The sequence below is a fragment of the Impatiens glandulifera genome, chromosome 7, assembly GCF_907164915.1.
Source record: "Impatiens glandulifera chromosome 7, dImpGla2.1, whole genome shotgun sequence".
In the NCBI taxonomy this organism is placed as follows: domain Eukaryota; kingdom Viridiplantae; phylum Streptophyta; class Magnoliopsida; order Ericales; family Balsaminaceae; genus Impatiens; species Impatiens glandulifera.
Window position 1 is genome coordinate 3085825 of NC_061868.1, and position 27299 is coordinate 3113123.

General features: G+C 28.8%; 1 protein-coding gene and 1 pseudogene across 1 annotated transcript; one reads left to right on the top strand and one right to left on the bottom strand.

Annotated features, from left to right (window-relative positions):
* Window positions 1-7366: 7366 nt before the first annotated feature.
* Window positions 7367-12232, bottom strand: LOC124944948 (annotated as a pseudogene).
* Window positions 12233-21410: 9178 nt separating this feature from the next.
* LOC124945931 (protein CURVATURE THYLAKOID 1C, chloroplastic) lies at window positions 21411-27254 on the top strand. The gene is made up of 8 exons (XM_047486460.1): window positions 21411-21521; window positions 21616-21728; window positions 21814-21902; window positions 22689-22775; window positions 22873-22935; window positions 23022-23059; window positions 23151-23187; window positions 27117-27254. Exons 1-8 carry the CDS (start codon window positions 21436-21438, stop codon window positions 27132-27134), a joined length of 531 nt encoding a protein of 176 aa, XP_047342416.1. The 5' UTR covers window positions 21411-21435; the 3' UTR covers window positions 27135-27254.
* The last annotated feature ends 45 nt before the right edge of the window (window positions 27255-27299 follow it).

Here is a 27299-nt window from a genome sequence, read left to right on the forward strand (position 1 = left end):
TTATTTAGTAATTGTATATTAGTTGTTATCATATAAAAATTAAAAGTCCAATTAAAATGATTTATAAAATATAAATATTATTTTGTTTAGATATCTATAACAAATCTGGTGACATATTTGTATAGAAACATAAATACCATTTACTATTTTCTTGATGGGTCGAATAATAAATGGGTAAATTAGAGTTGGGTCCACAACCCATATAGATAATCTACCTATTATGTTTCTCTCATCAGACTGAAAGGTGAATGATTTTTCATTCTCAAGAACATTCAAGGGCTATCGATAGAAGGTTTAATGTCTAACCCTCATTCACATCACACATTACAATCCAAGTCCAAGTCCAGATCTACAATTGGGAGATCCGAGAGATAAAAGATTAGAAGAAAAATTTAATGAGTCGTTCTTCATTATAGATCCATGTATATTTTCGCAACTATTATTATCTCAATTTATCGGCATATAATGTTAAGATTATATGCTTATATAGTATAAAGATTCAGATTAAATATTTTAACATCTAATAGTTCTTTACTCACACATGAACACATGAAGTTTTTCTTAATGTTTCCAGACAAGCTTACTATTAGACTCCCTCGATTCATTGGAGAAGTATTGCCATAATTTGAAAATCTAGGGTTAGTAGGCATGTCGGATGTCCTTGTTCTTCTTGAGCACCTCTTAATATGATATATGTGATAGAAAAATTAAGTAGATTAATTTTTGGAACCGGCCAGACGAACTAAACAGAGGTTAATCTTCATGTGCAGGCACTTCTAAAAACCGTATGAACCGGTTGGGGCATCAGAAACCGGTTGCTGATATACTTCAAAGAAACCAGCTTCAAGTGATCAAGCTAAAGATCAGAGGAACCGGTTTCACTTTCTCAAGCGACCGGTTAACGAAGAACAAAAGATTACACTCCAACCGGATCATAATGCACAAGACACAGAAACCGGATAGTACAGATCAAAAGTCAGAAGATTCAAATTTCAAGAGTGACGTACCATGACGGAAGAAACGTGTCTTGAAAGAATAAAAGAAGATCAGATCCGATCAGAAGCATGCGAGGAAAGCAATGATGCTCTGTTGATCCGATGCTGACAACCGGTAGTGGATGTTCAACACGTGTCTCAATCTGAAAACCGGCTATGTCATCCTTTGCTCAGAGTCACCTGCATGAATGCCAGGTGTTGAGGAAGTTGAAGCGTGCAAGCAACCTTTCTGCAAACAGGCGTGATAATGATCGACCAATCCGCAAGAGAGAGAAGAAAGTAACCGTTGGCTACTTTCAGCTATAAAAGGAAGTCGAAACATTTTCATTCAAGGCAGTTCAGCAGTTCGGTAGTTGTAGTTGTAAGCATCATAAATTCTGAAAGTCATAAAGCATTAAATTCTAGAGAGATAAAGTCATATATTCCAAAACCGGTGTGTCTAAAACCGGAAGCTTTTTGTATTGTTGAGTTGTTGTATTACATCAAAGTGTGAGTTTGGTGTAACCGGCGAGTAGCGAAGTTGGGCTCGACTGGCAGTATTATTGTAACTCTAAAGAGTTAGTGGAGATCCTTCTCATAACCTGAGAAGAAGGGGTGACGTAGGAGGGTTTGCTCCGAACATCCATAAACAAATTCTTGTCTCGTGTTCTTTCCTTCGCTTTCATTTCTCGCTTACTTAACCTTAACCTCAAAACCAATCATACTCCTAAAACCGGTCACTCACCTCCATTAACCCGACTCCTTCTTAACATCATCTAAAGTCGCATTCGTTGCTTCAACCTGAAACAGACATTTCCTCCGCCCTTGAACCCGGTTCAAGAGTCTGTGACAGGTTGTGCAGTGCTGAGAAAGGTTTTAGTCTCTAACCGGACTATCACCAAAAGAGTTGTGTGTGTTGTGTAAGCGGCCACCCTTCCTAGAAACCGGAAAACACCCCGGTCCTCCAAGGGCGTCCCCGATCCTAACAATATGATTCATCCAACTATCCAATGCCATGCCCTCGAATCCAACCTTTCTTGAAGAATCGAGCCACTGCTTCCTGTCCGAAATTACTCACTTGCGTTTTTGGTTAGGGAAAAAATGATAACTATATCAAAAAATATTTTTTTATTATCTTTGGTCGGATCTGAATTATTCAAATAATTGGTTTATTTAGAGAAGATAACGGTGATGATTTTGAAGTGCTGAATTTTTTTGTTTTTGATAAAAATAGTTTGATGGTACATTTAGATGAGTGGAATTAGAATTATGATTGTAATTCTAATTCTAATTCTATAAGGATTGGAATTTAATTTTAATTCAATTCTTAGGTTTAATCGTGTTTTAAATAATAAAATCATAAGTTACAATGAAATTACCTATATTAAATTCTATTTTGATTCTAATTTTTAATACTAAATATTCGACCAAACTTAAGAATTAAAATTGTTCCCTAAATTTCAATGTCAATTTACAAAAAAAAAAACATTTTAAAAATATTAATATATAATTATAAAATAAAAAATAATAATAATTTAAAGAAAAATTATTTAATATTTTAATTAATAAATTATTAATTTATAAATAAAAAAAAGAGTAAAATAATGTTTTTTTTAATTATTTAAATAATTCGAATCAAACCAAACCAAACTAAACCAAACCAAACCAAACCAAAGCAAAGCAAACCAAACCAAAAAGTTACCATTTTCTCCAGATTCAAACTAAAAATCGTACGAGACTTGAGTGAGATTCATAGGACTAGGACATGTTTGACTAGTAATATTTGGAATTATTTTAAATAATTTATTTATCAAATAAAACATCCTTACATCAAAAATATATATTTTTTTAAATAATTCAATTTTTTTAATAGTTAATATCTTTTTTTAAGATATAAAAATTGATTGTTTTGGTAAGTGATTAAAAATAGTTGTAATATTTAATATTCTAAAATGTTATACAAATAAATAAATGAATCTAATAGATTGGTAATTAATGAAAATCCCTTAATTTTAATAATATGCATAGAATTACTTTTTTTTTGTAATTGAAATTTTATAGAAACATTTTTATTAATTACAAAAGAAGAAGAAATAATAATCATACCTTAATTACATTTACCTATTTACTAATTAATTTGATATCTTGAAAAATGAATTAAATGAATTTAATGAATAAACCCACTTAATTCTTTGTTAATTTTTTTAATTATTTTTATACCTTTTTCTTTCTCTTTTACCATATTTATACACAGTTATCAAAATATTAATGTTCATTTCACCTATGTATATTAATTATACTTATTTCAAAATAAATTATAGTTTTAAATTTTAGTAATAAATATACAGTATTTCTTTCTTTTTTTATCTCTCAATACACAATCATTAAATATGAATAATATTTACTCTTAAAAGTAATTACTTTCCTCAAAAGTATATATAATTTCAAATTTCTTTTAAATAATAACTCTTTAGAAAGTAAAGTCCAACCTACCTTAAAATAATTATACTTACCTAAATGTCAAATTAATCTCTTATTCATATTAAACAAATTAATTTCTTCAATATAATAATATTAAGTTACATCTTCATAAATGCAATCTAATGTAATAGCTAAGTCACAATAGAAAATTTATATTCCATTCTTACTAATACTTAATTAAATTAAAGGGAAAGTGAAAGTGAAAAATATAATTGGTAAAGGCTCGTGTTTATTTTTAAAAAAAGAACTGATGCATTTAAACATATTATAGATAATAATTTTATCTATAAATTAATTATACAAACCCTCAAAATTGATAACTTTTTTTCAAATTAAAATTTACCCTTAAAATATTCTTAAAGATAATGTAAAATTTATCCTTAATTAAAAATAAATTATATTTACCCTCACATTACAACAACCTTGTTTTGTTGTGCAAGGGAGATAACCTGAGACATTTTTAAAGTATTGCAAAAAAAAGTATGTTTATAGAATTTGTCAATGTGAATTAAAATGTGAGTTTAAAAGAAAAAATAATGTCATAATTTATTAAAAATTGTTAGCAGATCTATGTGTTTATATCACGATAGATCGACATAATCTCTTCGCAAAAGCAAAATTACATCTAGAAAAATAATTATAACTATACTCAATATTGATCATTTCAAATTTATCTTTACAATAAAGATGTATATAGTAAATGCATTCACAAACTCCGGAGAGATCTACTAGCATAAAAAATTATTATATTTGTCCTCCAATTATTATGTGAAATCTAAAATCATCCAATTAATAATTTTAAATTTATCCTTAAATTAACAAATCATTAAGAATTAGTATAAAATTTATCCTTAATTAAAAATATTTAGATGCACAATCTCTCTGGCAGCGAATTTTCTCTTTTTCGCGTCTAAACGAAACACACCAAGTAGTTTGTTAAAAATGATATATTAGATTTTATCACTATAACTTATTCAAAAACCCTAACCATTACTTCAAAACATTAACCCTAACCCAGAGGTAATTGAGATATGCTTTTAGATGATAATTTATTTAAACCAATAAATGATCAACAAACAATTTCCTATTTCCTCTTCTCACGGCATCACTATAACTAGGGAAACACACAACGAAGAGTATAGGATCGAACAGTAGAAGCTTGATCACAACGTCAGCCTATTTCCTCTTTTTCACGTCTAAACTAAGAATGAAAAGTAACTTGAATCACAAACCTGATGTACAAAAGGTAATTAAGATAAGCTTTTAAATAATACCCTCATTTGAACCAATGAATGATAACAAACGAATCTCGATCAAATCGCTAGGGAGGCGAACAACAAACGAGAACACCATCGAAGCTTGATCACGACATAGGCATGTGACAATTGGTTGCAATATTGACGACGCATGGAGTAAAGAATTAGGCATCACTTCACAACAATCAATTTCCTCTTCTCATGGCATCTAAACCAAGCACAAAAAACAGCATGCCTCTAGAGGGATTTGTCAGATCTTATCAATATAGCTTGATTCACAAAACCTAAGATATAAAAGGTATTTGAGATATGTCTATAGATTATACCTCATTTGAACCCAACGAATTATCAACAAACGAATCAGGATCAAATTGACGAGAGACATACAACGACGAGGAAAGGATTGCACGTTCCAAGCTTAATCACGATGTAGGCATGTGACAATTGGTTGCGACATTGAGTCTAAATGGTGTAAAGAATTGAGCATCACTTCGCCGCTTGTTATATAAAAATAATAACAACGTGACAAAAACACATGACACTCCAAAACCCTAATGGACTTGAAGGTACTAATAACCCAATTGAGGAACCTTATACGCGTGGGAAATCCTAATGGGCTTGGAGGTCCTCATAACTCAATTGAGGAACCTTGTACGCGTGTGAAACCCTAATGGGCTTGGAGGTCCTAACAACCCAATTGAGGTATCTTATACGCGTGCAAAACCTTAATGTGCTTAGAGGTCCTAAAAACCCAAATAGGAAGACCCAAATAGGAAGAGTGCCACAGCAAACATTGATCCTCCATCCATGTGATCATCCAATGGTTCATATGGATGGTGTTTTCTTTAATTTACATTATTATCAAATTTGATAGAAAAGTCAGTGAGTTTATTACTAAATATTCTATTAATTACTAAATATCCTATTAATCATATTAATATAAAAATATTGTATTATTTACTCAATAATTATGCAAATTAAATCATTCCATTAATCTAAGAATTTTGAGAATAATTTATTATAGTCTATACGTAATTTTTATATAATATTGTATGTTATAAATTATTTTGTATTATTAAAATGAATTTCAAATTTAATTCTAATTTAAATAGGGATGTAAAGTTTATTGCGTGATTTTGATTGTCACCGTCTATAATAACAAATTTTGATACTTTTTTCTATGGCTTTTCAATTCCCTCCACATCAACAAACGGATTTTCTCTTCAAGTCAGGATCCAAAAATATGCATTTAATAAGCCTTCGTTCTTAATCTTTTTCTCTCCCAACACTCAAGGCAATCGCATCTTAATCTTTTTCTCTCCCAGCACTCAAGGCAATCGCACCTTCTTTATCAGTCTACTCAATCATTTTAAGACATTTCTCTCCTTCAAGGTCCTCTTGTGGCCACATACTTTTAAAAATCGTAACCAAATATTTCTTATGCTTCTATCTTTTCTTCTCTCACTTGTGAAACGAATCAACCCCTGTTTTCTTCTAATTGGGATTATTGATCCTTGACAACTCCGTGTCTTATTCAGCTGGAAGAGTTTCTCTCTTGCAACCATGACTAAATTCCTGACATGTTTTTTTGGTGTTGTATATGTCATTCCATTGGCTCTGCCGATTTTATCATTTTTGGCATTAGTATCGGAAGAGAAATAGCAATGAAAAATGTGTCATTATTGCTCAAATAATTGTTGCTAAAAGCTAATAGCGACGATAGTTGAACAGGAACAGTAACTATAACTTTCGATTCTAAACCTTGAGAGTTGTCACTATTGTTTCTTTCGTTGTTAGTCGTGACGTTTGATAAATTACTTGTTTCTTTAATCAATTACGACGACAAAGAAAATTATTGTCCTTGATAAATTACTAACAAAAGTTGAGATTTGGGATCAAAAGGACAACGACAATTGGATGGTCCATGTGGCATCATACTATCAAAATATAGGTCATGCATATTGCATAGTATATACATGAAAAATAATTTAAAATAATATGTTTTCAGTTCCATACAAATATTTATATATATCAATTAATACTTATTAAAAAACTAAATAATGTTTCTTGAAAATGTGTCTTTTATCGAAGTGGATTATAATTCATCGTTAATGATCAATACTATTCAGAAAATAATGTAAAAAATAAATATTTCAAAGATTATCGGTGGGATAAGTTTGATGTTGTTTCAACAAAAAAAAACGAACTTTTAATTTGAGATAAGTTAAGGTATTTCTCTATATTTTAATAAAAATGAAAATTTTTATAAACTCATTCAAATTTCTTTCATTAACAAAAACATCTTTAATATTGTACCGTCTCACTAAGATGAAAATGAATAGTATCAACTAAATATAAATAATAATAAAAATATAAATCATTGTCTCATTGAACCCTAATATCTACCCGAACCTTAAATAAATAATCCTTATACACCCATTATTTTTCATATATCAACAATTTTAGAGACATTTAAAAAAAAAAATAACAAAAGTTTTGACAATGCATGAAATAAATTGCAAAAACAAACAAGTTTATAAAATTTTGTGACAAGTTTGTAGAAATCAGCCACAATTAATAATTCTACTTGAAGAAAAATTCCTCCTAATAAAATTATACATGTTTCTTTAACGAAAAGGAAAAATAAAAATGGTCTTCATTAAGTCTAAATTAATAATGCAATAGAAGTATCTCAATCTTCACCAATGCATCCATCTTCACTCACACTTTAGGCTTTTCTTAATGTTTCTTAATGTGAACGAAACAATATTATTAACAGACTCCATTGAATCCATACTCAGTTCGTCCATTGGAGAATTGCTAGCCAGAATTTGAAAAGCTAGAGTTAGAAGACATCCCCGACGCCCTCCTTCTTCAGCCCCTCCTGATTTAATCATATGCTCTTGATCCATCGAATAATCGAATACCATAGGCCTAGACTCCAACCCTTCTTGAAGAATCGAAAAACCCGAGGGAAGCATGGCAATTTCCCCCGAGTTGCCACGTGTAGAGTTGGATTGTAGTGAGGACATGCTCAACGATGCGAAAACAAACATTGATTCGAAATCATTAGTCGAGCTATCTTGCATTATCCTCATGTCGTCTTCTTTCCCCTTAATCCCCTATATGGATTGAATGTGTTAGTAAAACTATACAGACTTAGGAGGACATTCGACCATTTAAAAACACTTTATGGATATGTATTTGTCTCTATATATGTGAAATTGTCAATGGACCTATATCCAAAAAAGTGTTTCAAAATGGCCCCATACAAGAAAGTAAAGAAGAACTTACATGGATTGTAACTGAGTTGCCTCCCTTGGTCATGTTTAATAGGGATTCAGCTGGTTTTCCATTCAATATAATATCCCACTATAAACAAAAACAAAAGAATTAAGCTAGTTAATTACACCATAATCCAAGATTATATATACACAAATGCAAAGAAAATTAGTCAAACCTCATGTCTTCGACTTTCATCACTAAGATAATCGGATAAGACAAGTCGAGAGACCGGTAACCATATAGATGTAACTGCGCAAAGGATCACGCCAATAGGTTCTCCAGGAACATCTAAGTTCCTCCTAATAGAAACCCTAATGTCATATTCATTTTTACTTGTTAACTTTGTCAATTTATGGAGACTTGACGTCCCAATCGAATGACAAAAATTAGCCGTCATTTTATGCGCCAATACCATTATATGTTTCTTCTCTTCCATCGCAGACGCAAGTCCTATGCGGTTTCCATAAACTGAAAAAATGGGTTGATTAGTTTTTATTTTATTTTGTTTAGGAGGTACATTTCATTATTCCACATTTATTCACAATTTACATATTTATGATGAAAATACCTCAACAAAAACTTACTAAAGAACCTAAAGACATGAAGAGTTCGTTTACCATTTGACTCATAAGTTGGAAAGTTAGTGGTCATCATATAGAAGAGTCGCTCGCATTGTTGTTGTAGAGCCGTAGCCCAATGCCTAGCACCAAAAGCTGCGCTAATTATTCCGGGATAATTTGTTGGGATAGTGATGTTTTCACATTCCAAATGTTCAATCCATGTTACCTAAATAATAACAATTCAACACTTAGACAAATGAAAACTACAAATAATTTTTTTAAATTTAATTTCATGATATATATCAATCTCAAGTGTACCTTGCAATGGCCATCCGATATATCCTCGATAATGCAACCTGATGGACGTTTCCTAAATTTAACTGCGGAAACATCAATATTATTGTCGATGGAGAAATCGACAATTACCCACTTCTTGGAACTCAGTTGTTTACAATGTCGAACGAAGTGCACTTCTCTCGTCGGAACCGTCGGATGTGAGCATCTGATATACCGCAGACATCTGCAATATTATATAGTTCATTCTTAAACTTTAACAAACAAAAAAAAAAAACAAATTTAGGGGTATATTTATAAGTTGTGTGAATAAATAGAAGTTTGACTCTTTACCAATTGAACATCACCATTTCTATGATTCTCTTTTCCATCACTAATAACATCAACACTTGTAGCCTTTGATATAATGCTAGGAAACATATCCTTCCATTCATTCTACAAAAATAAATTAATAATTAATAAATAATAATCTACACAAAATAAAAACATTTTCTTGATAAATCATTAATAAAAACATCTTACCACGTCCATAAAACATTCAACAAGCTTAGTGATGTCAGCAAAGACAGTAACAATCTCCCTCGAAACCTCGATAACGCATTCCACGACTCTCATTTGTCGAGTTCGCTAACTGAAACCTTCTAACATACTCGACATTATTTATTATGCCACTACCATTCTCTATATCGCGCAACCAAAAAGGTTCTTTCAATGTTGCCATATTGATAAGCTCATTGATAGCTTGACCAACAAGTTTCATAATCTTAGACACCTCTATTCCTAGCACACACAACTTCTTTGCGCTAGCAGGCAACGATCCCGATATATCCACACCCATGAGCGCTTTTAGCTTTTAACTAGAAAAACAAAGAAAACCCAATTTGTTTTAATGATTTTTTCACGATAAAAAAGAAAAAAAAAAGTGATTATTCGATATTAAATTTGAATTAAACAAACCTCGGCGACAAGTTGGGCGTTTTGGATCCTCAAATCTTGTGAATCGATAGTTGGAAAATCCACAGTTAAGGCAAAGAGCTTTCCTAATGCTTCTCTAAGGAAGATGTTTTCTTCCTTCACCATTTCCATTTCGTTTCTCATTGATGAATTCTCATTACGCTCATTCATGGCCTGCAAAAGAAAATATCAAATAAGCTTCTAAACTTTTATTAAATGTTTAAATCGAGCCAAAAAACTCTTATTGTGCAATTTAGTCACCTTAGTTTGGGTTCTTCTATTCTGGAACCAGAATTTCACTTGTAGTGGAGAGAGTCCCAATCGATTTCCCAATTCCTGCCTTTGTAACTCGTCAGGATGACGAGAGTGTTTAAACAGACTATATATATAAAAAAAAAAAACAATTTAATTATTATTATAATATAATACATTAGTTAATTAGAAATTTATGCACGAGAGGTCTTTTAAGATAACCTAATTATACAAATAATACAAAATAAGTTGTCAAAAGTGTTATAAAAAATATAGCCAAAATAAATAGAAAATAACCCTAAAAATAAAATGTTCCCCAACTAATGACAAAAAAAAATATAAAAATAAAATTGATAACTTAGGTTTTTAAGAATATGAGTTTTGTCATAATAATAGAGTTATATATAAAAATATATATAATAATAATAATAATTATACATACAATATTTTGATTTACTTTGAAAATTTAACTAAAACTTTTAATAATTTATAATAAACAAGATAATTACAAACATTTACTAAAAAGTAACCAAAAAATATTAATTTTTTTATGAGTTTATTCCAACTATGATTAACATAACATTAAAGAAATAACTCATTTAAATCATAACGTTCTTAGTGAAAATCGAAACATAATTTTTGAACTAAAAGTTAATTTTCATTGAGATTCAATTATAATAATCAAGTCATAGAGAACCAAAAAAACAAGCAATTGATTTTAATAATTTATAATAAATAAGATAATTACAAACATTTACTAAAAATAACCAAAAAAAAAACATTAATTATTGTTATTATTACTAAATGATCTTTTATTTCAATCTCCCATATGTAAAAATACATTAGGGATAGTGAGAGTATTTGATCACATAGGAGCATATTTGTAATAACAATAAAAACTATGAGACTGAATATTTTATGTCAAATCAAATTTAAAAAAAAATGTTATTTTAATATTTTTATAAAATAATTTTATAATTAAATTTATCTTAAACTAAAATACTAATTTAATTATAATATTTAAAAATATTAATGAATAAAAATATTTATTTTAATTTAATAAACAAGATAGAGATAACAAATAGATCTTCAAATAAATAAGAAGATAATAAAAATCTATCCTGTTTCGATTCATCGTCATCCCTAATAAATATACTTTAATAAAATTAGTTTTAAATTTTTAAAGTTTTCTTAATCTTGATTTTAAATTTTTAAAGTTTTCTTAATCTTTTATCAAAGAAATCTAATTTAAGTTAAATGTCGCCCTTTTCGCTGGTTTTAGACTAATCAACTCAACCGAGTTCAATTCGATCCAGATGAAGGCCTTGTTCCACCAGAGCTATTGGAATAATTCATACATTATTTAAATAAGTCATCATCCTATCACATATCTCTACAATTAAATCAATAAATTTATTAATTTTTTTCATCAATAATCCAAGTTTACCCAAATCAAGAACTCAATAACCGAGTTGACTCGACTAAATTATTTTGTGACATACATGAAGTTTGTGAAAATTTGAGAGATAAATAATCAATCAACTTATCACATATCTCTATGAATTAAATCAATAAATTTATAAATCAAAATACTAAAATAAATTTGACAATCAAGACATAAGATCATAATGACATGCATAAAATATAAAATATAAAATATAAAATATAGAGGGTGAGAGAGATTCCGTACAGTTCCATTTCTTTGATTTGGTCGGCGGTGTGACGGTGATACCTTTTCCTCTTCCTGCCGGCGACGGCGCCGCCGTCAATTTCTTCATCCTCGTACTCCTCTTCTGACAGAGTTCTAGCCGTTGATCTTACTCTGCCTATCTCCAATACCGTCTCCCTCCATTGCCCTGACTGCCCACCCATTACCTCCTTTCCTTTTCCTGAATCAACTCTTCTGCCCAGACTGCCCGCCGCCGCCTCTACAACCTCCTCCGCCGGAGGAACCGCCGCCACCTCCTCCGCCGGAGGATCCTCCGCTTCCTGCCGGAAACTTCCCCCCTGTTTGTTTTGGGTGAGAGATAAACAAAACCATTAAAAATTAATAAAGTTCGTATTTTTTTTCAAGATTTGGCCAGAGATTGAATGAGAAAGAAAACAAGAGACAAATTAAGAAATTGGGTTAAATTCTTACAAGACTCAGAGTGAGAGACACATTGTCTTTTCCCATGTTCAAGCTCTGTTTTTTTATTCAAAGAATGTTCTGAAAGAGAGAGAGATAGAGAGGAGAGGAGAGGAGAGGGGATTAGATCATAGATGTGTTTATATGTAACTTGTTTGCCTAAAATTTGGAATTAATTTCAAATAGTTTAGAATCTTATCAAAGATTACTTTTTGTTTAATCTTATTAATTAAAATATTATACAACATTTTTAAATAATTCAAATAAAGTACTTTTACATTAATTATTTCAAAACAATATCAAAAAAATATTTATGGAGATTATGGACTCATTTGATATGGGATAATTTTGTAATAATTATGTTTTTTTATATTTATATATATATATATATATATATATATATATAGAAAGTGAGTTATTTGATAATTAATTAAAAATACCTTTAACATTTAATATTTTAAAATATTATAAAATAATATATTAACTTAATGTATTAATTGATCATTTTAATGTTTTAGATAAAAGTAATGATAAAGGTTGAAATAAAATAAAAATAAAAAATCATTAAACAATGCATTAATTTGTAATAATACTAGTATATATCTTTTATATATATATATATATATATATATATATATATATATATATATATATATATATATATATATATATATATATATATATATATATAATCAACTTTGATTCATATTTATGTTTATAAAAATGTTTATTTTCCATTTAACCCTCAATAAATGTATTTGTACAATTTTTAGACACGCATTTATTATTAAATATTAATTATACTAATCTTCAAATTTATTACTTACCATTCTTATAAAAAAAATTAACTACTTACCTTTAAAAGTATAAATAGTTTCAAATTTCTTTTAAAATATAATAAGTCTTTAGAAAGTAGAGTCAACCTACTTTAAAATTTAATTATACTTACCTTAATTTCAAATTTAATTTCGTTTATATAATATATATATATATATATATATATATATATATATATATATATATAATATATATAAATAAATAAATAAATAAATAAATAAATGCAGTCACTCTGGAGATTAATGTCTAATTAATTATTCTACCATGAAAACTTATTATCTAATTATTACATCCGTAAAATCTAATATCTTTTTGATAATTTTAAATTTACCCTTAAAATAATAAATCTCTAAAGATTAATGTAATTTTATTTGTAAAAATATCATCAAATATATAAGTATGCCGGTCAGATTTTTGTTTAGATCACAATAATATCTTCTATAAAATTAATTAATTATACCTACCCTAAAAGTTGATAATTTTAAATTTATCCTTTAAATATATATATTTTAGAAATTGATATTTTACTATAATTGTAATTAAAATAACTTTTCATAATTATTAAAATAAAGTGATTTTATTTATATTATATATAAAAATAATTTTAATAAGTAATAAGTAAAGATTAAGAGTATTTTTGTGATATGAAATATATTTTAAATGAAAAAAGTTAAAATTAATGAAAAGGTTGATTTTTTTTATCAAATTTGTAGATCATATTATAGATAAAAAAATCAAATAACACAATTTAGTTATCAAATAATATATATATATATTTGATAACTTTGATAAAAAGTTGAATACATCAATTTACCTTTGCAATGACAATTTTTAAAATTACTGTAACAGTTATACATACAAAAATCAATATTCGTATCTGATATAGCTAGATAGCCCGATTAGATTTTTTTTAGATTGTGATCAGGGCAATCTCATTACGGTAGAGATAATTTCATCTTTAAAAAAAAGATCATACGTGCCTTTAAAGTTGATCTATCAAATCTCGCTTAACTTAATTTTAAATACAAATATAAAAAAAGTAATTAAAATATGTTTTATAATGATAATATACACAAGAACAAATGCCCAAAATCCATAATTGGTTTAGAGGTCCTTTCTGCCCAATTGATGAATCTAGATGCATGCAACAACAACATTGATCATCGATGAAGCTCATTGAATGGTAATAATAACTAATGATGGATTGTTTTTTCTTTGACCTTCAACTATATAACTTAATAATTATGTAAATTAAATTATTTTCTTAATCTCTAAATAATTGGAGAATAATTGATTATAGTCTATTATATTTATTGCATAATTTTTATGGTCTAAAATATTTGTTATTGTCCATTTAACTTTTATTACATAATCGGAGTGATATCGGGGTAGAAACACTAATATCATTACTACTTTATCCCGCCACATTTTCAGTCAACTAGGGGTGTTCAAAAGTTGGTCTGAACTAACATTTGTATCTTATCTAGTTATTTCACAATTAATATCTTAGTAGTCGCTAACATTGTTTTCAATGGTTAATCCATGATTTGTTTTCCTTGGTTATAAAGATTATAAATATTACTCTATTACTAGTAACAAGTGAGCATATTAATCGAATCGATCCACGAATATCCCTACTAAAATAAAATAAATATACGAAATCTAAAAAATAATGGAATAACTAATTTAAATAGCAAATTTATATATTTAAAATTGTATCTCGTATTATTAAAAATGTAAAATAAGACAAAAGAAAATCTATTAAATTTAATAAATTTTACCTATTATTTAAATAAATTGCAACTTCTATTTTTTCTAGAATAAAATTCATTTAATATAAAATCAAAACCAATATCTAAAAAAACTCTTCTTTTATCTTTATTATGTTGAATAATTTTTATATGTTTTGTAGCTGAAAATAATATTCTTGTAGTGCAGTTAGAAATTAATAAAATTAAAAACAAGTTGAATCAATCTATGAATCTATGACTTATTTATTTCAACTAATTTACTATACAATTTAATAATGGTAGACATATTTTGAAAATTCTCCATATGAGAAATATTAATTTTATAATGTTATAATTGGGATCTCAAATAATACATTTTTGTTCACTGAAATTTTAGACAATACTTTTTAGTCAATTTGTAAATATCTTTGACTATAAATAATTAATTAACTTTATGATCTAAAACCGAACTAAGTTTTACTATTTCGTCACTAAATCTTGAATTCAACTATTATTTTTTAAAATCTTTCACTACAAAATTTATCATCACTAAAAAAAATATTTATATATATATACCATCCTAGTATCTACTAAAACTCTTTTTTATCTTATTATGTTGAACGATTTTGATATGTTTTATAGCTGAAAATAATTTTTTTTTGTAGTAACATTAGAAATTGATAAAGTTAAAACAAGTTGAATCAATCTACAAAATATAATTTTGTGATTTGTTTATTTCAACTAATTTGCTATACAATTTAACAATCGTAGACATATTTTTAAAATTCTCATTAGGAAAAATATTAATTTTATAATAATATTGTTGGAATCTCAAATAATAAATTTTTGTTCACTGAATAATAATAATAATTAGATAATACTTTTTAGTCAATTTATAAATATTTTCGACTTTAAATAATAATTAATTTTAGGATATCTAAAATCGAACTAAGTTTTACTACTTCATCACTAAATCGTCACTAAATCTTGAATTCAACTATAATTTTTTTAAATCTATTACTACAAAATTTATCATCACTATAAAACATATTTATATATATACATATTTAATTTAGATGTATAAATATTAATATATATAATATTATATATATAATATAATATTATATATAAGTTAAAAGTTGACCGTGTTACCCCTCCCCCGCCCAAATATGACTCTGCCACGATTTTATTTTCGTTGTTGATTAAGTGTCGAATATTGAAAATCAACGTTAGGTATAGATTGAGTGATTTATATTTTTTATATATATTTTCTTTTATATAATTATAAACTTTTAGTAGATTAGATCTCTAATTCTAATAATTTGAATTTAAAATTTACTTGGAAATAAAATAAAATAAAAAATTAAATGTTCGAATTGGAAATCCACTATTAAACCGGAGAAAAATTGTCTTAGCGAGGTCATTCGAATCGAAAATCACATAACAAATTATAATTGTCATTCTTATTTTTTTGTTTCTTAAAGTGTTTTACATATATTTAACAACTAGACATTATTCATCTTTATATAAAATGATTGTGACTAGAATTAAAATATATTATTCACAAGTAAGTTAATTAAGTAGTATTCCAAATATAAATAAAATGCAAGATAATTGTACCAGAAAAATCATTATTTAGATTTTATTTAGGTGTGGTTATTTGAATAATCAAAACCTAAAACAATATTTTACTTTTTTTTATATTACATCACTAAATTTATTGACCAAAATGTTAAAATATTCTATATTTTAAATTATTATTTTAAATTTTATTATTATATATTAATACCTTTTAAGTTTTTTATAAAAAAAAATCACTTCTCGTAATCTTTATTTTTTAAAATAACCGAATTATTTAAATAACTCAGATCCGAATAAAGCCTTAGAGTAATAATTAACAATGTAATGTCAATCACGTAACTAAAGTCATAAATTAAAAGTTTCGTGTTTAATTCCTATAAACCCATATAAATATAAGGAGGTATAAAAGAGTATAATTTATATATATATTATTATTGTTTTGCTGAGGTATATGTTTATAATTTTTGTTTTGATATATAGTATAAAATTTAAGTATTAAAATAAAATAATAATTTATTTTTATTTTGTTAATTAATTTTTAAATATTATTTTTAATTAATTTTATTAATATTTTAATATTATTTTAATTACTTTAAATATCATTAATATTATATCAAATAAATAAATAATAATATAATTACGATTATTATTTTAAATTAATAATATTATTTCATAATTTTGTTTGAAATATAAAAGTTAATATATTTTTTAAAATTATTGAACTAACTAGTTAAAGAGATAATAATTATAATTATTAATAATATTATTATTATTTTTATACTACTAATTATAAAATAAACATTAATTTTCTTTGTAAAAATAAATAAAATTTAAATGATAAAATTTATAAAATAAATTTATTTTAAAAAATAATATATATTAAAATTAAAAGTAATAAAAGTCTAATAATTAAACTTTAATGAAAAATTAAATAAACAAATAAATATTAATATTAAAAAAAAATAGGATAAAAATAGTAAAAATAAATTAAGAATTTAATACCTTTGGGCTTTTATAAGATTGTAGGGTGTTACTAATTTATACCTTTTTCAATGGATATGTTATACCATTAATTTTACTATAGGTATAAAATCAATCCAACCAAACACCTTCACAATTTTACTATAGGCATATATACTATCCCAATAGTTTAATACATTCTACCAAAGCCCAATGTCACGGGCTAAATCTCGATCACTTGATTTTCCTCGACCTGTGCGGTACTAGGTTAGCATTGCTCGGGTACTTGTTCCGGACGGTGAGTTGTTCGACCAACTTGGAGAAGCCAAGTGGTTCTCAAAGATAGACTTACGATCCGTTATTGGCAAGTGCGAATTGCCAAGGGAGATGAGCCTAAGACCGCCATGGTAACCGGGTATGGATTGTATGAATTCCTTGTTATGCCTTTTGACCTTACGAATGCACCGACCACGTTTTGCACTCTAATAAACAAGGTTTTCCACCCTTACTTAGATAAGTTAGTGGTAGTCTATCTCGACGATATTGTTGTGTACTCACCCACGTTGCATGAGCACGTGGAATATTTGAGATTAGTTTTCCAGGCCTTGCGCGAGAACGAGTTATACGCAAAGCTGGAAAAGTGCTCATTCGCCCAAGATGAGGTGATGTTCCTGGGTCATCGTGTCATGATGGATGAGGCCAAGGTCAAGGCCATTCGAGAATGGGAGCCGCCCAAAAATGTACCCCAACTTCGGTCGTTCCTTGGTCTGGCCAACTACTACCGGAAGTTCATAAAAGGGTACTCAAAGATTGTTGCACTCCTGACCGACCTTTTGAAGAAGGACCGTTCATGGAGTTGGGATGAGCGGTACGTGAAGGCCTTCGAAGGGCTCAAGGCTGAAGTTACAAAATAACTTGTGCTAGCACTGCCCGACCACACTAAAGAGTACGAGGTCCAGACAGATGCATCTGATTTTGCCATTGGAGGTGTATTGATGCAAGAGGGTCACCCTATTGCATTCGAGAGCCGGAAGTTGAATGACACAGAAATTCGATACACTGTCCATGAGAAAGAAATGACCGCGGTCGTGCATTGCCTACGCACATGGAGGCACTACTTGCTCGGTAGCAAGTTCAAGGTCAGGACGTACAACATTACCACTAGCTACTTCCAGACGCAAAAGAAGCTCACACTAAAGCAGGCTAGGTGGCAAGAATTTCTAGCAGAGTTCGACTACACATTGGAGTACAGACCAGGGGTCACCAATCGTGTAGCCAACGCACTAAGTCGCAAGGCGGAGCTGGCCGCCATAAGCCAACCCGAGACCAACCTGAGGGAACGCATACGGGAAGGCCTAGAGAAAGATCTCAATGCGCATGACATGATGGAATTCGCTCGAAGTGGTAAGACCCGAAGGTTTTAGGTCGAAGACGGGTTGCTCCTTACGAAAGGGAAGCGGGTGTTCGTGCCCAAATGGGGAAGCTTGCGACGTGATGTTCTGAAGGAGTGTCGCGATTCAAGATGGGCTGGACACCCTGGAATGCATCGCACTATGGCGCTAATGGATGATTCATACTACTGGCCTAGGATGCGGGAAGACGTAGAGGCGTACATGCGAACATGTCTTATGTGCCAACAAGACAAGGTTGAGCAGCAACAACCGGGTGGATTACTCCAACCCTTACCAGTGCCGGAATATCCATTCGAAAGTGTTTCAATGGATTATATCACAACATTGCCAAAGTCGGAGGGGTTCGGTTCAATCATAGTGGTGGTAGACCGATTCTCAAAGTATGGCACCTTCATTCCGGCACCACCCGATGTCACAGCCGTCGAAACGGCCAAGTTGTTCCTAAAGAACATCGTGAAATATTGGGGAGTCCCAAAGACGATCGTGAGCGACCGGGATCCCCACTTCACCGGGAAGTTTTGGTCCGAGCTGTTCAAGTTATTGGGGACCAATCTAGCATTCTCGACCAGCTTCCACCCCCAAACTGATGGGCAGTCCGAAAGAGTCAATGATTTGCTAGAGTTGTACTTGAGACACTATGTGAGCGCCAACCAAAGAGACTGGGCCAAGCTTTTGGATACAGCGCAATTTTCGTACAACTTGCAGAAAAGTGAATCAACCGGACGGAGTCCATTCGAACTCGTGATGGGGAGACAACCATCCACTCCACACAATCTGGCCACAAGATACGTGGGTCAAAGTCCGTCTGCCTTCACATTCGCTAAATCCTTCGAGGAGGAAGCAGATCTTGCTCGGGCATCTTTAGACAAAGCAACAAAGAAGATGAAGAAATGGGCAGATTTGAAATGGCGGGCAATCGAGTTCAAGGAGGGAGACCGAGTAATGGTGAAATTGTTCCCGTAACAATTTAAGTCTCTCCGGTCTGTGCACAAGGGGCTAGTGCGAAGATACGAGGGACCGTTTGAAATTGTGCGGCGTGTAAGAAATGTCTCTTATCAGCTAGATTTGCCACCCAAACTAAAAATTCATTCGGTATTCCACGTGAGCAAACTCAAGTCGTTCCACAAAGACGAAGAGGATGCCGGACGAGGAGAATCAAAACGGGCAGCGACTGCCGTCACCATCTCCTTCGATAAAGACATTGAAGAAATTATATCCCATATGGAGATAAGAAGGAGGGGTGTTTCACCTTACACCGAGTACTTCGTACGATGGAAAGGTCTACCAGATGCCGAGAGTAGTTGGGAAAGTGAAGATTACTTATGGCAATTCAAGCAAAAGATCGAAGAGTACCGGTCCAAGGTCGAGACGAGGACGTCCACGACTTAGGTGAGGGGGCATGTCACGGCCCACTTAAGTTGGATGGAAAAATCAGCCCACAAAAGGAAATTATCTAGAAAGTTCTCTAGAATGTTCTAGAAGTTCCTAGGTCTTTCCTTCCAAGGAATTCTCTAAATTCTCTAGGAAGTCTCTAGAAAGACCTAGGATAAGGAGTATCTAGAATGATTTCCTCCTTTGTATATAAACAAGCCTTGGTCATTAAGCCAAGCACCAAGTAATTGAATACAATCTTATTATCCAAGCTTTCACTCTCATTCTAAAGTTTTTTCTTGCATTCTTAGACATGTTGACTAGTTAGCATTGTGGCAATACTAACCTAGTACCGCACGGGTAGAGGAAAATCAAGTGATCGAGATTTAGCCCGTGACACTAAGGTCACAACTAACAACATTTTTGGTCTTCTGTCACTCACAACGCGATTGTTGCTTTTCAAAAGTGTTTTTATTTCACTTTACCTTTTAAATACACTTTGTTATAATTAATTTTTGCGTGATTCATTTCGGTTGATTTGTACACCAAAATTCACAACTAAATCGTTAAAGTCAATTTGATCAATTAAAAGGCTAGTTCGATCGTTCGATTGTTTTATTTGTTCAAAAAAATAATTACATAGAATACCTAAAATTTAATTTAATAACAAATAACAACATAAATAATCATAAAAATTGCCACACCTATTAAGATAGTTAAGATAAAGTTTAAAATATCAAATAACACGAGTTTAATTCCTAAAAAAAACACACCCTATAAGTTTAAGTGAGTACATTCTAATCATAAAAATTACATATAAATTTGTTTAGCATAAATATAGTTTATTTTTATTAAAATAAGTAATCTCTATTATTATTCGGTTGTGTTTTTTTTTTATTAAATCTAACTATAACCACTTAACTTATTAATCACCTCACTTAACTTATCAATCAAAATAATAAAATACTCTTTTTTTTAAATAAAAATATTATCATTATATATTAATATATTAATATATTAATATATTTTTAAAACATTTATTAAAAAATTATTCACATTCTCAAAATTATTATCTAACAACAATTTAGTAAATAAACCAAAACAAGAAAGCTCTAATTGTAATTTTTTTTATCAACAATTTATAATTCTTATTTTTGGCAATCTCCTAATCCTACTTCTAGAGCTAATTTGCTTTGAGTGTTTTAATCTTTTTTTTAAACTTTTTTTCATGTTTATATCATTTTAATTAAAATACTAAAATAATTTTACTTACTTTTATTAAATTTTAATACAAACAAATGTTTTACTAATTTATCATAAAAAAATAAAACTATCCTAAAAAATAAAAAATTAGCTCCTTATGGTGCTCGTAACTCGCAGTCTATTTTGTGGTTCAAACTTCACACTCTCTCTCTCTCTCTCCCTCCCTCCTTCAACATCTACAAGGTAAGGCTGAAAACCTAATCCCATTTCCAGAATTCTTATGGAATTTCCCAGTTATTACAATTGAATCTTCCATTTATGTGAAAACCCACCTCAGATTTACATCATTCATGGCTTCTATACTTGCAAACCTGCCGCCGGTCCTGTTTGCCGGAGTAAGACAAACTCTTCCAAAGACTTCTCTTAACTTTACAATGCCCTCCATTGCTGGTAAAACGCATCCCTCTTTGTTTTTTTTTCTAATTGGGTGATTAGAAAGTGCTTCTTTCTTGGTATCATCTGAATTTGAATGCAGAGAAGAAGGATCGACTCACCATTGTTGCCAAAGCCACTAGTGAAAGTTCTGAAAGCTCTCTGACTATTGTTAAGACAGTGCAAAATGTTGTGAGTCTTTTTTCTTATCTCTTTCTTATGATCATGATCATGATTCATGAAGAACATCCAAAGGATCCTTATATATTCATTGATGAACTTACTTAATTACCATTTCAATCTCTTATGATTGATTTCCATTGAAAGTATTTAGATTTGGATACCCAAATTTGTTGTCTGACATCCCCTGTTTTTTTTTCCATGATCATGAAAAACAGCCAAAGAATCCTTATATACTAATTGATGAACATTGAACATTAACTCTAAATCTTAAGATGGTAATAGAGGCTCGAACTAAGGGGCTTACCACTAGGTTGAAAGTTATAACCAAGTTATCACTAAAAGTCTTATGATTGATTGATTTCCATTGAAAGTATTTAGATTTGGATACCCAAATTTGTTGTTTGAACTTTGAAATGACTGTTTTCTGATATCCCCTATTTTTTTTCCATGATCATGAAAAACAGCCAAAGAATCCTGTAATACTAATTGATGAACATTAGCTCTAAATCTTTGAATCTCTTATGATTGATTGTCATTGAAAGTATTTAGATTTGGAAACTCTAATTTGTTATTGGAAATGATTGTTTTCTGATATCCCCTATTTTTTTCCATGATCATGAAAAACAGCCAAAGAATCCTATAATACTAATTGATGAACATTAACTCTAAATCTTTGAATCTCTTATGATTGATTGTCATTGAAAGTATTTAGATTTGGAAACACTAATTTGTTATTGGAAATGACTGTTTTCTGATATCCCGTTGTTTTTTCTTTTTGGTTTACTGTTTGAACAGTGGGATAAACCTGAAGATCGTCTTGCTCTAATAGGATTTGGATTTGCAGGAATTGTAGCTTATTGGACATCCTTAAATCTGGTTACGGTAATTGTTCATCCTATTTGTTTTGTTTGATCAATGGTTTAAGGTCTTAGGAGACTGATGTCTTTTGCTTTTGTGTTCTTTAAAATTCTTTGGTTAGGCTATTGACAAGCTTCCTCTTTTGCCAAGTGTGTTTGAATTGGTTGGGATCTTATACTCTACGGTATGTTTTGTTTTTCCGAAAGATATTCATGTTATTGTTGTTTTGCCGGTCTCTTAAGTTTTTATGCGTGTTTATTTGTGTTTCAGTGGTTTGTGTATCGATACCTTCTGTTCAAACCAGACAGGTAAGAGTATTCCGATTGATGGTTGGTTTACGCGTTTCTTGGTTGTTTGTGAGTCAGAAACATTGATTATGTTTTTGTTGGTTTTGTGTAGGGGAGAGTTGTATAGATTGGTGAATAAATCTATTGCTGATCACTACAAAAATTATGATATTTTGCAATAGTGTTCTTTTCGACTGAAATAGCATTAAAATAAGTATTTATCAACTAATTTAGTCACTTTGAGAACAATTCTAATATAATCAGCAATGTTACATAAATCAATTGCGGTTATGAAGTTGCAGATTTTGTAACCTATGTTGTCACTATTTTTACAATTATACTTGTAACTAGACTTTAGCCATTTTTATTTCAATATATATTATTCAAACTAGTATTCAAAACATTATTTACATGATAGATTTTATTAATGTTATTTTGTATTTTACAACTTATTTTGGAATAATTATTATAATATTATTTATTAATGACTTGTTTATTAATGACTTATTTATTAATAACTTATTTATATTTTTCAACAAAAAAATATATATTAATATTTAAGTTGGTAAAAATATTTCTTAAAATGTAATTAGTCAAATGTTCTACAACTATGTTTGCAATCATTTCATTTATCTTATAAATATAATGATTTTAAATGTAACTTATTTTACCATTCAAGCAATTATATATAGGTTTCTTAAGAATGTGAAGCAGAAAGTAAAGAACAAAGCCAGAATTGAAGCATCAATTTGTAATGCATATATTCTAGAAGAGATATCTACATTTGCCTCGTATTATTTTGAATCTAACATACAATGCAAACAGAGACACCCACAAAGAAACACAGAAGGATCTGTCAACAATAATGATGCTTCAATTTCGATTTTCAATTATCTTGGACGATCTAGTGGCGCCTCAACTAAATTAATTTTGAATAGCCAGGAAACGTTAGTCGCTCATACTTACGTGCTCTTAAATTGTCCAGAGGTAGATCCTTATTACAGGTAATAGAAATTTATAACGTATATTAATCAATTTATCTTAATTAATTTTGAGATTGATATATGCATGCAGGATTTTTTGTGATTTAAACACCAGTTTACCAAAAGATGAAATAGACCGCCAATTCGCATCATGGTTCCGATGTAAGGTGAGGAAATAAGTTTAATTTATATGTTGTGTGTTTGAGTATTATATTTAATTTTGCATTAATGATTTATTGTAAACTTGTATCTTATAGATTGTTGAGGAACATGGTCCTTTAGTTTCAAAAGGATTATTGTATTATTTGTCTTTTGGGCCCAAAACACCCGCAACAAGACATTCAATGTACTTCGTTAATGGGTTTGTGTGGCGGTCAAGAGATTTTGGATCTAACAAAGCAACCATGAATAGTGGTGTTTGTGTGCATGCTGATGACGCAGACTATTATGGACTTTTAGAGGATATAATAGAAATTGAGTATCCTGGTCCAAGTTTACGTATTGTTTTATTTAAATGTTTATGGTTTGACCCAACCCGTGGTTCAAGAGTTGATGAAACATATAGGTTGGTTGACATAAACATGAAACGGAAGTATGCAAAGTATGACCCTTTCATTCTAGCTCAACAAGGTATACAAGTCTACTTTGCTACGTATCCGAACAAAACAAATCAGATAGGTGATTGGTTGGCTGTTTGTAAAACAAAGGCAAGGGGAAAAGTAGAGAAACAATGGAGTGATGATTTGGTGTATCAACAAGAAGAGCCAACTATACAACTAGATATTCCCCTAAATATACCACTATATGATGTCAACAATTTAAGTGATCCTAATGGTATGGTTGACGAGCTCGATGATACAAACGTAAGTGAAGAAAATGAATTTGAAGATGTTGAATGGGAAGGAAGTGAGTCAAGTGGAAATGAATCTGAAGGGAGTGGGTCGGAGGAAATTAGTGAAACTCACGAATCATTGGATATTTTTTGATGCTTAATTAGTAAGTTTATTTGTTTAAATGTTCAACTCTTTGTTATGTTTAAAGATTATCTTTTATTCTAATTAATTATGATTATTTAATTTTATGTTCAAATATTAATACCATGGGATGTGCAATTCAAATTGTAATTTTATTTTATATGAAAGTCGCAAGGCCAGTTGTGATTTGATACGTTTATTACAAAACAAATTACAAATAACTCTAATATACATAATGCAAAATACATTACTTATTTATTTATAAATGAAACTAATAGATAGATTATACCATATCAATTGTTATTCAACTTATATTGCAATATTTAGTTTTATAAAGTTACAATACGTACATTGTTTATCAAAATTGTTAGTAAAAACCCAATGGGTTAGCTCCTACACAAGTTGCTTATATCTAATTTTAATATTATTAATTTTACTTATTCTATAACTATTTATTTTTTATTATTATTATTCTTTTGCAAAATTAGTATAATTAATTTATAATAAATAATTATATACAAAAATAAATGGATACTCTGTACAATTAGTATAAATAATTAAGAATTAAGTTAGTAAATTTATAAATAATAAGTTTATAGATAAATTTAAATTTCATTGATTCTTATTCAATAAAATAATGTAATATACAATTAATTATATATATATATTTTTATATATAAAACAAAAATTGCAATTTGAATTTGTATTAACATTGTAAAACAAGTTACAAAATAACTCTATAATAAATTTAATACAAAATAAATTACTATTATTTCTAAATGAAACAACAAATATAAATTAAACAATATGTCAATAACTATTCAACTTAAATTCCAATATTAGTTTTATAACAATTGATAAATAGCATTGAAATTACAAGTTATATACACATTCAAATTATTGAATAAAAAAATATTCTAAGCTACATAATACCATGTCTCTTAGAAGCTACCTTAAATCTCCCCTACATTAGTTATATCTATTCCGATTATTACTCTATCCAAAAAAAAAAATTATGATCCAAAAAAATATTTACCTTGATTTTAAACATATGTCAAACAATTTAATTAAAAACTTATTATATATATAAACATGTCTTGTTTATTTGTAAACTTTTTAGTTTCACATATTCATAGTTATGTAATATTATGCAATTTTTTAAACTAATTAATTATTAAGTTTTTTCTTTTTCTTTTCATTTCCAAAATTATAAATACAATTTATTTTGCAATTTTACTTTAAATGAAAGTTGCGAAAAAAATTATAAAATTAACATTTTATTAATACAAAATAAGTTTTTAAATTTGATTACGAAATAAGTTAGAAGATTATATTCAATTATCTGTAATGCAAGATAAATAACAAAATTAGTTTAGAAATAATTCAAAATATATTTAAAAGTAGTTTAATTTACTTTTTATTTTAAACTTGCAAAAAAAATTGTAAAGTAAAACAGTTTTTTTTTTTTTAATGCAAAACATATTGAATTTTTATTTAACATATAATTAATAAATTTTAAAATTAATTAAGAATTAATTAAGAATGAAAGCATCTTAATAAAATAAATAATAAATCAAATTATATTGTCTTATATTTGTAACTTCATTTGGCAACATATAATTATAGTTTTGTTGCGAAACAAGTTACATATTAGTGTTAATAATATTTAACACAAACTTAGTTGCACAATAAGATAAGATTAGAGTTTCCAACTTTTATGGTCACTTATTATTTATTTTTTATTGGAATAAAACATTATAATTATAAAAGTGGATGAAAGCGTTGGAATATTTATATATATATGGTAGTTAAAATATTAACAATATTATTTGTATTATCTCTCTATATTAATGTGGCTTTAAAAGTTGTAATGATTACTTGTTATAAAAAATTGTACTATTTTAATTAATAAAACATTATTCCCTCTTTAGTGACTTGTTTAACAACAATTTATTTGAAGCTTTTAATTTTTTTTATCAACAATCAATTAATGTAAAAAATGTTACAATATTTCCACTATTTAGAATTTATGTTATAATTTAAGTTACATATTCTCAAAGAATGTATTAGTTATATTTAAGTTGCAAAAATAAGTTACTAATGGACCATTTTTTTGTAGTGGATATATTGGGCCAGTAATATGCGCATTTAATGTTTGTTATTGCATATTCTGTAATATAATATATGTATAATGTAATGTAACCTAAATAAGAGGGAAAACAATGAAATAAAGATTGTTAATTTTGTTTTCGTGATTTAGTTTGGACTGATATTTTTAGTAGTTGATCGGTATGATAATATAAT

What these genes read in the sequence shown, in the direction of transcription:
- LOC124945931 (XM_047486460.1), top strand. Translation starts at nt 21,436, where the DNA reads ATGGTGCTCGTAACTCGCAGTCTATTTTGTGGTTCAAACTTCACACTC. An exon ending in TTGGGATCTTATACTCTACG is followed by an intron (nt 22,936 to 23,021) that starts GTATGTTTTGTT and finishes TTTGTGTTTCAG; the next exon opens with TGGTTTGTGTATCGATACCT. An exon ending in CTTCTGTTCAAACCAGACAG is followed by an intron (nt 23,060 to 23,150) that starts GTAAGAGTATTC and finishes GGTTTTGTGTAG; the next exon opens with GGGAGAGTTGTATAGATTGG.